The sequence below is a fragment of the Nelumbo lutea genome, chromosome 3 (genome assembly GCF_056320005.1).
Source record: "Nelumbo lutea isolate HS-2025 chromosome 3, American lotus-T2T, whole genome shotgun sequence".
Taxonomy (NCBI): Eukaryota; Viridiplantae; Streptophyta; class Magnoliopsida; order Proteales; family Nelumbonaceae; genus Nelumbo; species Nelumbo lutea.
Genome location: NC_142686.1, coordinates 92,698,118 through 92,714,933, shown reverse-complemented (window position 1 = coordinate 92,714,933; position 16,816 = coordinate 92,698,118). Strand labels below are relative to the sequence as shown.

General features: G+C 40.3%; 1 protein-coding gene across 12 annotated transcripts in view; it reads left to right on the top strand.

The window, feature by feature from the left end:
- LOC148866885 (NOL1/NOP2/sun family protein) overlaps positions 1 to 16,816 on the top strand; it is a 98,016-nt gene that overhangs the window by 50,404 nt on the left and 30,796 nt on the right. For all 12 annotated transcript variants that reach the window (XR_016110074.1, XR_016110072.1, XR_016110071.1 and 9 more), the window contains 4 exons: positions 7,750 to 7,990; positions 8,991 to 9,202; positions 13,206 to 13,306; positions 14,055 to 14,136. Coding sequence is in view for 7 of the 12 variants with exons in the window: in XM_088978857.1 (XP_088834983.1) it covers positions 7,750 to 7,990; positions 8,991 to 9,202; positions 13,206 to 13,306; positions 14,055 to 14,136 (636 nt within the window). In the remaining 5 variants the exon portion in view is untranslated. The remainder of the gene's footprint in view (positions 1 to 7,749; positions 7,991 to 8,990; positions 9,203 to 13,205; positions 13,307 to 14,054; positions 14,137 to 16,816) is intronic.

The window sequence follows — 16,816 nt, the reverse complement described above, 5'->3', positions numbered from 1 at the left end:
CTTCCGGTTGGGGTAGGATGGTCGAAGTATCCGAGATTGGAGGAAGCTGAGTGGAAGTAGGGGTGATGGGTCCCAAGTGCTTCCGCAGCAAACTGACATGAAACACATTGTGGATTTGAGAGCCGGGGGGCAAGGCTAAGCGGTAGGCTACTGGACCAATCTTCTCAATGATTGGGTACGGCCCAAAATAACGTGGGGCGAGCTTCATGGAACGCCGAAACGCCACCGAGGTCTGCCGGTAAGGCTGTAGCTTCACATACACGAAGTCACCTGCTACGAACGAGACTTCTCGTCGGTGCTGGTCCGCTTGACATTTCATCCGGTTCCGGGCTACCTGGAGGTTATGTTGTAGCTCGCGTAGGATGATGTCCCGGTCACGCAAGTATTCGTCAACTGCCCCTACTCGAGCTGTACCCGGTACATAGGTCAGGAGACTAGGGGGTGGGATTCCGTAGACTGCTTCGAAGGGTGTCATTTTGGTGGAAGAGTGAGTGGAGGTGTTGTAGCTGTATTCTGCCCAAGGAACCCACTCTACCCATTTTTGCGGCTGGTCACCTGCAAAGCACCGTAGATATTGCTCCAACGTCCGGTTAACAACTTCTGTTTGTTTGTAGAATAAGGAGAAGAGAGAGGATCCGGAACCGGCGGACCCGGTCATGTTAGCTCTTAATTGGGATAAGCCTTATCCATTCAGTTTTAATTCTGTTAGAATAGATAAGTCTTCAATTCTGCTCCTAGATAAGTGCATTCTGTTTCCTAGATAAGTGCATTAGATAAGTCTTCAATTTCTGTTCCTAGATAAGTGCATTCTGTTTCCTAGATAAGTGCATTCTGTTCTTTTGTTGATAAGCTCCTAAGATTAAGGGGCAGTAGTTCCTATTTCTACTCCCAGTTTGTAGCACCATAAGGCTATAAATATAGCCGGAATGAATGGAGTTGGCATTGGCTTTTCTACAAACAAACTCTCTCTCTCTCTCTCTTCTCCTTATTCTAGATCCTTCTCCCTCTTGTTAGATAACTTGAGCGTAGAAAAAACAGAATGCACTTATCTAGGAAACAGAATGCACTTATCTAGGAACAGAAATTGAAGACTTATCTAATGCACTTATCTAGGAAACAGAATGCACTTATCTAGGAACAGAATTGAAGACTTATCTATTCTAACAGAATTAAAACTGAATGGATAAGGCTTATCCCAACTAAGAGCTAACATGACCGGGTCTTCTGCTGCTATCCACTTTGACCGGGTCTTCGGCTGCTGCATGCATGCACGTATCAAAATGATCCCTGTTAACCCCTTGCTCAGCGAAAGCGTCCACCACCACACTAGCCAGTCTCCTAAGCCACTGTAAACTCAAATTCACGTGCTGCATGCATGCACGTATCAAAACAGAATGCACTTATCTACGAACGAGACTTCTCGTCGGTGCTGGTGCGCTTGACATTTCATCCGGTTCCGGGCTACCTGGAGGTTATGTTGTAGCTCGCGTAGGATGATGTCCCGGTCACGCAAGTATTCGTCAACTGCCCCTACTCGAGCTGTACCCGGTACATAGGTCAGGAGACTAGGGGGTGGGATTCCGTAGACTGCTTCGAAGGGTGTCATTTTGGTGGAAGAGTGAGTGGAGGTGTTGTAGCTGTATTCTGCCCAAGGAACCCACTCTACCCATTTTTGCGGCTGGTCACCTGCAAAGCACCGTAGATATTGCTCCAACGTCCGGTTAACAACTTCGGTTTGCCCATCGGTTTGGGGGTGGTAACTGGAGCTCATACACAATTTCGTCCCATGCATCTGAAAAAGTGTCTGCCAGAATGAGCTGATGAATACCTTGTCACGGTCGCTAACAATGGATGTTGGTACTCCGTGTAGGCGGACAACGTTGGCAACAAATGCCTTCGCGACTGTGGTGGCAGTGAATGGGTGTTTTAAGGGAATGAAGTGGGCATATTTTGTCAACCGATCCACAATTACCATGATAACCGTGTACCCATTGGAGGAAGGCAATCCTTCGATGAAGTCCATGGAGATGTCTGTCCACATTTGAGTAGGAATTGGTAATGGCTGAAGCAATCCCGTTGGTCTCATGCAATCTGTTTTGAAGCGCTGACATACGTCACATTGTTGCAAGAACTCCTTCACCGTCCGACGCATGTGGGGCCAAAGGAAGTTGTGCTTGATGCGAGAGAGGGTCTTATGAAACCCAAAGTGTCCCCCTACGGGGGATGAGTGGCAGTCCGCCACCACCTTTGAAATCAAAGTGGAGGTGGGGCTCAAATAAATCTTGTCCCCCTTGAACCATACCCCATCCCGTTGAAGCAACTTGTGGGAGGGTCGCTTTTTCATCAATTCCCCATAAAAGGTGTCTTGTTTGACCTCTTCTTGTAGCGTCGGCCACCAGTCTGCGTGTGGTATAGAGATGGAAAGAAACTAAAATTCAGCCATACGTGACAAGGAATCCGCACCTTGGTTCTCAGCCCCTTTTTTATACTCGATCTCATAGTCGTAGCCCAGTATCTTTGGCAGCCACCGCATTTGTGCCGGTGTGGTTATCCTCTGCTCGAGTAAATATTTAAGACTTTTTTGGTCGGTGCGGACTGTGAATGGTTTCCCAAGCAGATATGGGCACCATTTCTTAACGGCTTTGACAATAGCTAACATCTCCTTCTCATAGGTGGATAATGCCAAGGCTGAACCTTTCAATGCTTCACTGAAGTAGGCCACCGGTCGGTTTTGCTGGATGAGGATGGCGCCAATCCCGGTTCCACTCGCATCGCATTCAATCACAACCCGTTGGGAGAAATCTGGTAGACGTAGGATTGGCGGTGAAGTGAGTGCCTTCTTCAATTGCTGAAAGGCCAGCTCTGTTGCCTCGTTCCATTGAAATCCCCCTTTGGTCAACAGTTGGGTTAAGGGAGCTGCAATGTTTCCGAAGTCGCGGATGAACTTCCGGTAATATCCTGCTAACCCGAGGAAGCCACGGACCCCCTTTGCTGATGTCGGTGTAGGCCATGCGAGAACAACTTGTATTTTGGCTGGATCAACGGACACGCCTTATTCTGAAATCACATGACCCAAGTACTCGACCTGCGAAACCCCAAATTGACATTTTGACATTTTTGCAAATAATTTGTTAGAGGATAATACAGTTAGATCAACTCTCAAATGAGATAGGTGGTCTTCCCATGATTTAGAATAAACCAGAATGTCGTCGAAGAAGACCAAAATAAATTTCCGGAGGTATGGGCGGAAGAGGTCGTTCATGAGGCTTTGAAAAGTTGCAGGTGCATTCGTCAAGCCGAACGGCATCACTAAGAACTCGTAATGCCCTTCATGTGTTCGGAAAGCCGTTTTAGGAACGTCTTCTTCTTGCACTCGAATCTGATGGTATCCCGACCGTAGATCTAGTTTGGTGTAAAATTTGGTGCCGTAGAGCTCATCTAATAATTCATCAATCACGGGAATGGGATACTTGTTTTTAAAATCAATTCATCCTTCCACGCTATTGCAGGAGCTGAGCACCCGCAAACCATACGTGTTCTTGGGAAACTGAAAAACAAGAACGTGACCGTATTAATTGATGGCGGCAGCACCCACAACTTCATTGACCAAGCCATCGTCTCCAAGCTCGGGTTGCAAGTAAACCGAGACAAGAAATTTCAAGTTATGGTGGCCAACCGTGAAAAGATCGAGTGTATGGGGCAGTGCCGATCTTTCACCCTCGCCATTCAAGGACACCCCGTTACCGCTGACTATTATGTTCTTCCCGTCGCAGCATGCCAGTTGGTGTTGGGAGTACAATGGCTAGAGACGCTTGGACCCGTCGAGATGGATTACAAACAACTAACCTTGACGTTCAAAAAGGAGGGACTCTCTTGCACCTTCCAAGGATTGGGACGAGCCAGCATCGAAGCCTTAACTAACAAGGAATGCAATGAGTTACAAGGTACAGGATTTTTTTTTCAAATAGTTCCTTCACATAGCTGCGGCCAACCAGGTTTTCTTCCACCCGAGATGGACCACCTTCTCACCGAATTTTCCCATGTGTTTGAGCCGCCCACAAGCCTGCCTCCTAAACGACCACATGACCACTGGATTGCACTGCTTCCCGACAAAGGACCGGTGAGTGTGAGGCCATATTGATACCCGTATTACCAGAAGACCGAAATAGAGAAGATGGTGAAGGAGCTTTTGCAGACAGGGCTGATAAGACCAAGCAATAGCCCATTCTCATCGCCGGTTTTGCTAGTGAAGAAGGCTGATGGAGCTTAGCGGTTTTGCGTGGATTACCGAGCACTGAACGAAATCACTATTAAAAACAAGTATCCCATTCCCGTGATTGATGAATTATTAGATGAGCTCTACGGCACCAAATTTTACACCAAACTAGATCTACGGTCGGGATACCATCAGATTCGAGTGCAAGAAGAAGACGTTCCTAAAACGGCTTTCCGAACACATGAAGGGCATTACGAGTTCTTAGTGATGCCGTTCGGCTTGACGAATGCACCTGCAACTTTTCAAAGCCTCATGAACGACCTCTTCCGCCCATACCTCCGGAAATTTATTTTGGTCTTCTTCGACGACATTCTGGTTTATTCTAAATCATGGGAAGACCACCTATCTCATTTGAGAGTTGATCTAACTGTATTATCCTCTAACAAATTATTTGCAAAAATGTCAAAATGTCAATTTGGGGTTTCGCAGGTCGAGTACTTGGGTCATGTGATTTCAGAACAAGGCGTGTCCGTTGATCCAGCCAAAATACAAGTTGTTCTCGCATGGCCTACACCGACATCAGCAAAGGGGGTCCGTGGCTTCCTCGGGTTAGCAGGATATTACCGGAAGTTCATCCGCGACTTCGGAAACATTGCAGCTCCCTTAACCCAACTGTTGACCAAAGGGGGATTTCAATGGAACGAGGCAACAGAGCTGGCCTTTCAGCAATTGAAGAAGGCACTCACTTCACCGCCAATCCTACGTCTACCAGATTTCTCCCAACGGGTTGTGATTGAATGCGATGCGAGTGGAACCGGGATTGGCGCCATCCTCATCCAGCAAAACCGACCGGTGGCCTACTTCAGTGAAGCATTGAAAGGTTCAGCCTTGGCATTATCCACCTATGAGAAGGAGATGTTAGCTATTGTCAAAGCCGTTAAGAAATGGTGCCCATATCTGCTTGGGAAACCATTCACAGTCCGCACCGACCAAAAAAGTCTTAAATATTTACTCGAGCAGAGGATAACCACACCGGCACAAATGCGGTGGCTGCCAAAGATACTGGGCTACGACTATGAGATCGAGTATAAAAAAGGGGCTGAGAACCAAGGTGCGGATTCCTTGTCACGTATGGCTGAATTTTAGTTTCTTTCCATCTCTATACCACACGCAGACTGGTGGCCGACGCTACAAGAAGAGGTCAAACAAGACACCTTTTATGGGGAATTGATGAAAAAGCGACCCTCCCACAAGTTGCTTCAACGGGATGGGGTATGGTTCAAGGGGGACAAGATTTATTTGAGCCCCACCTCCACTTTGATTTCAAAGGTGGTGGCGGACTGCCACTCATCCCCCGTAGGGGGACACTTTGGGTTTCATAAGACCCTCTCTCGCATCAAGCACAACTTCCTTTGGCCCCACATGCGTCGGACGGTGAAGGAGTTCTTGCAACAATGTGACGTATGTCAGCGCTTCAAAACAGATTGCATGAGACCAACGGGATTGCTTCAGCCATTACCAATTCCTACTCAAATGTGGACAGACATCTCCATGGACTTCATCGAAGGATTGCCTTCCTCCAATGGGTACACGGTTATCATGGTAATTGTGGATCGGTTGACAAAATATGCCCACTTCATTCCCTTAAAACACCCATTCACTGCCACCACAGTCGCGAAGGCATTTGTTGCCAACGTTGTCCGCCTACACGGAGTACCAACATCCATTGTTAGCGACCGTGACAAGGTATTCATCAGCTCATTCTGGCAGACACTTTTTCAGATGCATGGGACGAAATTGTGTATGAGCTCCAGTTACCACCCCCAAACCGATGGGCAAACCGAAGTTGTTAACCGGACGTTGGAGCAATATCTACGGTGCTTTGCAGGTGACCAGCCGCAAAAATGGGTAGAGTGGGTTCCTTGGGCAGAATACAGCTACAACACCTCCACTCACTCTTCCACCAAAATGACACCCTTCGAAGCAGTCTACGGAATCCCACCCCCTAGTCTCCTGACCTATGTACCGGGTACAGCTCGAGTAGGGGCAGTTGACGAATACTTGCGTGACCGGGACATCATCCTACGCGAGCTACAACATAACCTCCAGGTAGCCCGGAACCGGATGAAATGTCAAGCGGACCAGCACCGACGAGAAGTCTCGTTCGTAGCAGGTGACTTCGTGTATGTGAAGCTACAGCCCTACCGGCAGACCTCGGTGGCGTTTCGGCGTTCCATGAAGCTCGCCCCACGTTATTTTGGGCCGTACCCAATCATTGAGAAGATTGGTCCAGTAGCCTACCGCTTAGCCTTGCCCCCCGGCTCTCAAATCCACAATGTGTTTCATGTCAGTTTGCTGCGGAAGCACTTGGGACCCATCACCCCTACTTCCACTCATCTTCCTCCAATCTCGGATACTTCGACCATCCTACCCCAACCGGAAGCAATCCTTGATCGCCGTATTATTAACAAGGGCAAATACCGCCCAAAATCCGAAGTCTTGGTCAAATGGATTGGGGCGCCAGCTGAGGATGCAACCTGGGAGAATGAATGGCGCTTCAGAAAAGCTTATCCCGACTTCCTTGCGGACAAGGGTCCTTCAGGGGGGAGGAGAATGATACGTGCATGCATGCAGCAGCCGAAGACCCGGTGAAAGTGGATAGTAGCAGAAGACCCGGTCATGTTAGCTCTTAGTTGGGATAAGCCTTATCCATTCAGTTTTAATTCTGTTAGAATAGATAAGTCTTCAATTCTGTTCCTAGATAGGTGCATTCTGTTTCCTAGATAAGTGCATTAGATAAGTCTTCAATTTCTGTTCCTAGATAAGTGCATTCTGTTTCCTAGATAAGTGCATTCTGTTTTTTTGTTAATAAGCTCCTAAGATTAAGGGGCAGTAGTTCCTATTTCTACTCCCAGTTTGTAGCACCATAAGGCTATAAATTTAGCCTGAATGAATGGAATTGGCATTGGCTTTTCTACAAACTCTCTCTCTCTCTCTCTCTCTCTCTCTCTTTCTCTTCTCCTTATTCTAGATCCTTCTCCCTCTTGTTAGATAACTTGAGCGTATCACATTTGTGTTGAGCTCAATTGTACTTTGCTTTTGTAATCATATATTAAACTGTGAGAGGTAGGACCTTTTGTAATTGTTTGTTTTTAATTTGTTTTTGCAAGTTTGTGAAAAAAAGAAATAATCTTATGATTTATGATATGATTATAATTGTTGGAACATTACTGAAGTGTGAACTGCTACTCCATGACCAGCCACCACAGACAAGATCAGCCCTTGATAGCCGCTCTCCTGGTCATCTATGTGGGAAGTTTTCAAAGAAGCCATTTTCTTTTTCCTTTTTTGTTTTTTAGCAATGGGTGATTTTCTCTTTTGTAGTATATTATGTTTGCAATTCATTGGTTATTTGGTTCAGCTAATATTTAGATATATCTCTTAATCTATTCATTTTGTTTGTTGTTTTCTTTTTTCCCCTTAATATTTGGGCCAATTATTTTACTTCGCCTTGGTTCTAATTTATTGTATAGGTGCTTGATATTGAGAAGTTGGCTGCTGAGATGGGCTTGAAGTGCATAACTACATATAGGCTTGATGCTCTTAAAGCAGTCTGTAAAAGGAACCAATCAGCTGACAATGCCACAGAATATTGCAGTAAAGGAAAATCAGATATCACTTTTGCAAGTTCAAATACACTCAAGTTGTCAGCAAAAGATGCAGAATGTTTTACCATGGAAGAGTCTGATGCTGGTTTGACATGTGGGGGAGATAGTAAGTAATGCTGTTTCTCAACCTATTTTTCATTAATGAACTTTGGTTTTCTTTGTCTAGTGTGTGAGAGAGAGAGGGCAAAGACCAAAATATTGATACAATATGGCCTCTTTCATCCGTATTGTATCTGTATCGGTGCACCCAGATATGCATGAATACACTGATACACAGATGTTTTAAAATCTTTAAAATATCCCAAAGCCTTCTCTCATCCCTCTAATGCCCATAAAAAAAAAGTTGGAGTATCAGTGATATTGATACACTTAATACCCAACTTTGGGTATTGGGCATATTGATATTTTAGTCCTTGGTAGAGGGAGAGGGAGAGTGAGATTTTAGTTGGTAATGAGATTTAAGAAAATCTAGTAATTAATATATAAAAATATGAAAAAAGTATATGCCTCTTAGATAATCAATAAGTACCAAGAACAGTCCTTATCCAATGATGGTAGATATTTTGGGGCTGCCACACAGATGGGAAAATTTTTCATAAGTATGGTCAATTTTGATGAAATTGTCAACCATGAAGTGGACTTATCAGTCTTTGAAGGCCTTTGATTGTCGTTCTCCAGGAATTTTGTTGGACCACTTGTGAAGGACTCATAAAATCATAAAGTGGTAGATTATGACACCTCTGATGGCCCTTGACAACTGAGGCTCTTTATTAGAGAGGTGAAATCACTATTCACAAGGCTAACTCCTTCCAGTTGAATTTCTAGTGAGAACGTGAAGGAACCTTTGTGTTAGGGCTACTCTTCATTGACATGGGAGTAGTGCTATGTGTTTTTTTCCCACTTTTCCATCATCATTGGGTCCTCTCCCACCTTTTTCACTTTTTCTGTGTTTAGTACCTTATCTTTCTCTAAGATCTTGGAGGTATTATCCTTCCTTGTATCATTTTATTGCATTTTGTTGTCTTGTTATGGATAAAAAACATATTCTTCCATCCATTTTTTGTCTTTGCACAGTTTTATGATATAACCATCTCTCACCCTTTCAGTTGCCAATAAAAAAGCAAATCAAAGATCTTATGTAAGCAAAGCTGACATCAGAAAGAATGCTCGAAGACTGAGAAATGGACCAGGAAGAAATCAGTGCATGGGCGGTAGGGTTGAAAATTCAAAGGGCTTTCCTCCTAATAGTTTTGATCGTGTTCTTCTTGATGCTCCCTGTTCTGCTCTGGGTCTGAGACCTCGATTATTTGCTGCAGAGGTGAAAATTTCTTGAGGAAAGTCCATATCATGTCATTTTTCACATTTGGTGAAAACTGATAAAAATGAATGAAAGTACCCTAGTATTTTTTGCCTTTATTTATTGTGTTTGCTTTTTTACATTCATGGGTCTGAGGTTCTAAATTTGGAATGTTGTTCTGGTGATTAGTCCTGGTTTATTCCAAAGAATCAGTTATTCATAGAATGCCTGTGTTGCATGCCAAGAAGGTATCATTCACTATGCCTTACACTTGTAATGCACCTCTATGGGTAATACATTCAGATAGCATCTAGAATTTACATGACTTTCTGTCCTGGATGTTGCTCTAATAATACAGATTTTTCCAATTTAGTGTACATGAAATACATTTTTTTTGATAGGAAACGGTGATTTTCATTGATAAAGATCAAAAGAAAGTATAGGTCAGAAATTCTATTTACAATTCAGCCCAAAACAATTCTCTCCTATTTGTCCCTTGTTTTGGCTAGTGTATCAGTCAGATCATTTGCTGATCTTTTGACTCATCTAACAGATGCATCTAACTCCCTTGATAAACTTCTAATCTCTCTCAAAGCTTGCCTATGGATCCTAATTCCAAAAGCTACCTGATTGTAATTTTTAACCACTCTATCGCTAGTTTTGAATCTCTCTCCACTTAAATTTGTTGATAGCCCAGCAAGTGACACTCATATTAAAAAGAAAAAATAAACCCTAAAGGGCCTAAACCATGCTCTAGTAGAGTGATTTCTGGAGGATGGTTCTCTGGTGCCCTTAGTGTGTGATTTCCCATGTTGATTGCTCGTCAAAGGTTTGTGGGGGGTGCTGCCAGCAACTGCTTGGTGTTTCATGGTCACCATATCCTTTCCTCTTGGGCACCTCATTTTTCATAAAAAAAAAAGAAAAAGAAAAATGGAAGGATACATTTTATTACTTTTATTTTTGATCAATAACAGAAACATTTTATTAAAGATCATTAAAGTCACACATACAAAACGCTAAGGGGAGAGGTAAACTCTCTTAAGCCTCCCCATAAAGATACTCAAGATTACAACAATGCCCAAAACATACAATCCCTTCCCACCCCCTTGTTTAGCAAATGTATCAGCATTTCTTTTCACCCACTGAATTCTTATTTCCATTCCCTGGCCCATCCAATCAAATTTCCCTTTTTTCATTAGCATAACTCCAAAAACCATGTAGCCAATCTTGCAACTCAATACATAGACATGTATATATTATGAGTTTGAGGATAATGGCCATGTTAAAATGTTAAAATATGAAAAAAATAGCAAGGGACATAGCCCCATATATAACATTATGCATCTCTTCATTGCTGATACAAGTAACAATGCTATGCATTTTTTTATATGCTCATTAGAGTGTGATGCCTTCCCAATCATTAGAAAAGTTGCTGAACATAAAATCTTCAAACTCTGTCAACATCGAAGATTAAAAGTATATTGTATGATCAATTTCGTTTTTTTGTGACCTCAAAATCCGGATAATTTTTGCCTTAAAAAAAATCAAATTGTTCTCTTTCCATACACTCCAGCATATTAGAAAAGGACCAGTTTCCTAAGTAAATGACCTTCTCTAGGGAAGTCTTTTACAAGCCATGTTGGGACAAGTGAAGATACATTCCTTCATAGTTTTTAAGGCGCCAAGGCGAGGCTATGTGACAGGGGGATGCCTTGTCACCTAGTTGCCTAGGCATTGCCAGATTTTTGTATGTAGAAAACATAGATCCTAGGGTAGTTCCCTAGGGCCTAGGTACCATAACCATGTTTCCTTAATAATTATTCATAATTTTCACAGGAAAAGTATAGAGTTCATGTTAAAGTATAGAAATTCAAAATATTCATGAGAAGAAAATGAAGAAGGAGAAGAAAATTCAAAAAATATAGGGGCTGAACCCTTATTTTTGTTATAGGAAAAGAACAAAAGAAAATGTGTTGATTAGACAAAATTTTAAGTTCTTCCTTACTTATTGGTTCAGGTGTTAAAGTCTTTGGGGGTTCAATACAGCATTTAGCAATGTTTATATTGATTAAACCCTAATGAATAAGAAAATAATAAAAGAAATTAGTATATAAACACACAAAATGAATATTTTAGTTTAGTAGTGCCTATTTTATAATTATAATGTCAAAAAATAAAGAATAAAAAAGTATTTTATAATACATAGTACAAAACTGTTTGGCGATTTGGCGAGGTGAGCCTCAAAGGGTGCCTTGTTGCCTAGGCGCCTCCCTAGGTGTCGTCTTGACAACTATGCATTCCTTGAAAATGATCGACTATTGCTCAAACAGTCCAATGAATACCTTCATGGGATGGGAAAACAAGGTAAGTGGTGAGGAACTGCTTCTTATATGTCTGGCATAAAGAAAGAAGTTTTGGATGTTTTTTTGTCCTGAGCTCCAAGAACACCATTCACATGAAAAGGAGATGAATGGAAGGATATTAGAGGCTCAAATCCATCACCAAAGAGGATATTAGGGTCTTGAATCCATCACCAATGAGGCAGTATGTTCTCTCTACATGTAACATATAGATTGCGTGAATTAATTGTAAAATTTTGATCCACTTTTCAGCATCTCCCTTTTTTGACAAGTTTTTTAATTTTTAAGTTTTGGAAATCTTGGATGTTTCAGATCCTTTGTCCATGAGGAATTTTTTGTTGAAATTTCAGTGTTTTGGTCCTTTTGGATTGATTTCTTTATTAAACTTTAGTTGTTTTATTATTTTTTATCATTTATATGTTTATTCTGTCAATCTTATATTATTTTAACAATGTTCTGAAATTTCAGATGAAATTCCAAAATTTTGGCTAAAATAATCTGGCTGACATAATGTAAATATTTTATTGGTGCTTCAATGGCCTTGACCAAAATGAGAAATTTGCAAAATTTCACTAACATTTAGAACCATGTTTCCTGATGCCATCTTTCTTTGTTTAGACCAACCCACAAACTCACCAAGTGGTTAACTTTTAATTCATCTAGATATTTTCCAAAGATGGTGGCTCCATAAAATTTTGTTTTCTTCCATTTATAGTTTTCCTTAGTGATCTCCTCTCTTGCAATTTCCATCTACCATAGGCATATAGCAATGATAACTCAAAGCATAGAGATTGGCTTTCATGCCGTCATGGTTCACAGTTTCCTCGAAACATTTTGAAAATTTCCGAAAGGGTGAAGCAGAAACATCCTGGAATAAAATTTTCAAATATATCTTGATATTTTAAAATATTTGGATGTATCAATGAAATTTTCAATTTTTATGTGGAGACCTTCCAAATTCCTCTTAAATATTGGGAAAATTTCACAAGTTTTTTCAAACAGCTACGAAGCATGGAAACATAGTCATTACAATTTTAGTTGAATAATTATTTTATGATGCATAGTCATTACAATAATACGAGTCATAGTAATATTTGATATGGCATCTGAATATATGATAGAGCTTATTTTAAATAGCCTTGAAGTGAAGGAGTTAGGATATTAAGAGATATATTTGGTTTTTAATGATGCTATCCTTGCATTGATAATAATTAGATGTTCCCATGATAATAATTCTTTTCCAAAAGAATCCTTGCCAAATTTTAATATATAGGGTTCGGATAAATTGAGAAATATTGCATGCTTTTGTTGTTTTCTTGAAAGTCACTGTTACAACTTATGATAATTTATTCATCTTATTATTCAATTTTTAATCCTCAGTTTTTTTCTCTTTTTTCCTGGCGATTTTAGTTTATTGTAAGCATGGGTAGTTGATGCTTTTGTTGATAGCTGCCTATCATATGGGGCCCTGCCACTTACACTTCTCCCTTTGCTCTTTCCTTTCTTCATCCTTTCCCAAGTTAATAACCAACTTTTTTTTTATTGAAAAAATATCTTTTACATTGCATTCTTTCTGTAGAAAAACAGTGTTGGCTTTTCAGTATATGCATATGCATCTATTTGGTGTCCTACTGGGAATCAGGTCATATATTGATCAATTCCAGGAAACAGTTGAATCTTTAAGAAACCATGGGAAGTATCAAAGAAGAATGTTTGACCAAGCTGTGCAGCTAGTTCGTCCTGGTGGTGTCATTGTGTATTCCACGTAAGTATGGATTTAACATTATTTGTTAATTGATATTCTTTGGACCACTATATTTCTAAATTAATTCCTAGAGAATTTGTTTGGCATAATTGGAAGATCATAAAATTTTATCAAATTATCATAATGACAAATGATGAGTTTGATTGGTCCCTACATTTGATTTAGGTCATGATGCTGTTTACCATTTTATAGTTCCTTTTTTTCTTAATTGATGAAAGTTCTGTGGTCATATCTTTAAAATAGGTAATATTTATAAGTTTATAACAGGTATCAAGAATGATATTTGCTACCAGGTATATACACTATATGCCATCACAAAATAAAAAATTATGCATCCGTAATTGCCATGAAGTTTTAATTATACATTGATCCATTGTTTTCTAAAAGCATCATGGTTCAAATGTGTTTCTTTTTATTTTTTTCAATTGTTTGTAGAATTGTTTTTTATTCTGTTTGCTGATCTTTCCCATCCAAGCCTCCAAGGTAGTACCATGGTAGTCCAGAGCTTATAAAAGGATCTATGTTCCTTTTCTTTTTCCTTTGCAAACAACTCTATTTGCCAATTCAATATTCTTTTTCAAGTAAAATCTTGATGGGTTTAATGCAATGAATGTTGGTTTTCTAATGCTTTTCTGTTAAGTAATCAAATGAACATGCCTACTTTATAAATGGCTAACTACTATGATCTCTCAATCATAGAGTGGTTTGCAGGATTCTTGGCACTAATATTCTTTTTTTATGCTTCTAGATGTACAATAAACCCTGGAGAAAATGAAACATTAGTGCGTTATGCTTTGGATACATATAAGTTCCTCTCCTTAGCTCCACAGGTGATATGTCAAAACTAAAAAGTGGTTTACTTAATTAATTTATCATATGTTTGTCATGGATTATGACCCAAATTTACTTGATTTTGTTTTTGATTTTTACTTTGCAATATCTATCCTTTCTCCTTACAACACCTCAAGTTGTATTACTGAGTTGAGCTCCCCTTTCTAGAAAAGGGAAAGTTCCAAAAAGAAAGGAAAAAGAAAAAAAACCTCTCAGGACCACCTTTTACATACTTCTGTTAAACTCAAATACCTAGGCATTTTCCATTGACTAAAGTCTACAGTGTGTCAGTGCCTTGCCTGTTTGGCATAAATCATATTTTTTTGGGTTGCTTATCCCAAAAGTTCCAGACGTTAATAACAGATCAGCAAGATCATTTAATATGGTGGCTTCCAAGCTATTGGATGTTTCTATGTTATGACGATTATAGTCAACCTGAATGCAGTACCACAAGATGGGTAGTTACCAAGTTTCATGAGCCTATTCTGAGCCAACTGAAATTAAGTTAGCAGTTCTCTGGTTTTTCTGATTTTGCACTTAAACAAAATCCTGATTTATTTGTTATTGATCCAAAAACATGTTAGTCCACGATACTGTACTTTCTTAGAAAAGGAAATGAAAAGAAAAGAAAATAAGGTCTTTTAACCTGCTCTTCAAAATTGTCATGGTCGCCTTATGTCCCCTTAAGGTGGCAGCCACACACAGGAGTTACAAACTTCTCTTTTTAAATCACTGCATAAGGGATGCCTTTTGTGATGAAATCTTGCATTCCATTTGTTGTTTTTAATTTGTGCACTCAAACCAAGGTTAGACCACTGCCCTATAAGGTTAGGCCAAGAAGTGGTTGTGGGAGGTCCTACCCCTTCAGATTCGAGAATATGTGGTTAAACCACCCTGAATTTTTTCAAAAGGTGGAATAATGGTGGATAGAGGATCTATTGGAGTGAAATGGAAGGGGCTTAGGCTTTACAAGAGGATGCAAAGTTTAAATACTAGAATAAAGGAATGGAATAGGGACCATGTTGGGAGATTAGAGGAGGACAAAGAGAATATAGTGGCTCAAATTTAGCTACTGGACAAGAAGGAGAGTCCAGAAGCTCTCTTTCAGGAGGGGAAGTCTCATAGGTGAGAAACTAAAAAAGGATTTGGAGAACACTCAAGAGAAGAAATCTGTTGGAGGTAGAAATCTAGGTACAGATGGATAAGAGAAGGGGGTGACAACACAATTTTTTTTTTTTTTTTTCATGTTGTGACCAATTGGAGAAAGAAAAAGAATTTTATTTCCAAATCAGTAAGAGAGGGCAAAGGGGTTACAAACCAGGAGGAGATTGCAAATATTTTTGTTGAGCACTTTAAATCAATTTATGAAAGGTCTGATGAGAACCGTGTGGAAGTAGAGGGTTTAGATTAGCTTGTTTTGGATGGGGATTCTTGGTTGTTGCTGGAAAAGAGATTTGAGGTTGAAGAGAAAAATAACACTATTTTCTCAATGGATAGATCAAAGTCTCCTAGCCTCGATGAATTTACTATGGCTTTCTACCAAGATTGTTGAAATTTCATTAAAAATGACATCGTCGAGGTTTTTGATGAGTTCTTTGATAGGAACATAATTAACCCAAGACTCAATGCTACTTTTCTAGCTTTGATGCGAAAAAAGCCTGAGGCTGCAAGCCTAAGGGAGTTTAGGCCAATCAGTTTGGTGACTAGTATTTATAAAAAAATTGCTAAAGTACTTTCCTTGAGACTCAAGAGTGTAATTCCTTCCATTTCTACTCAAAATCAAGGAGCTTTATTCATGATAGGCTAATTGTTGATCCACTTTTGATTGTCAATGATCAAAAAACTTTTGATTGCCAATGAATGTGTGGAGGAAAAAAAGAGGTCTGGAGGCAGAGGAGTTGTGTGTAAGTTGAATGTATGAATTGGTCTTTTTTAATAGAGTTAATTAGGAATGTGGATTTGGGGGAAAATGTTGCAAATAGATTTCTCGTTGTTTACAAACTTGTCATTTTTTTTGTCTTGGTCAGTGTAGTGTGGGATTTTTTCCCTGCTTATTGAGGTCTTAGACAAGTGGACCCACTATTTCCCTTTCTTTTCACTCTAATGCAAATGTGGTTAGCAGGTTGATCTCTAGAGTTGATAGGGAGGGGTTGTTTAGGGGCTGGGCAACTGGGAGGACCGGAGGAGTAATGTTGTGGTTACTCACTTCCAACTCGTTAATGAGATAATAATCTTTTGAGATGGGAATAATTAAGACACATGAGGATTTTGAGATTGTTGCATAAGTTGTTTGCATCTTTGCTGAACTTAAGAATAAATTTTGAAGTTGGGGTAAATTTGGAGGAAAATGAATTAGGTGCAATAGCATAGGTGCTAGAGTGCTATGCTAGTGTTTGCCTATGAAATACCTAGGCCTTCCTCTGGGAGGCTGTAGAGAAGATGGGCCGAATGGCCCATAGGTTGTTTATTCTTCTTGTTATTTTGGGCCCATCCTGTCAATATTAAGTTATTTTTTTTAAGTTCTTTGTAAATTCTGCCCAACTAAGGGCCTCCTTGTAATTACTCAAAAATATCTAATAAAACAGTGTTAGAGGGCTGAGATAGAGACTGTTCGAAAACTCTTCTCAGAACCCTCATTGCCGAAACACACAAGTCTCCTCTCTTCTCTTCAGTTTCAAC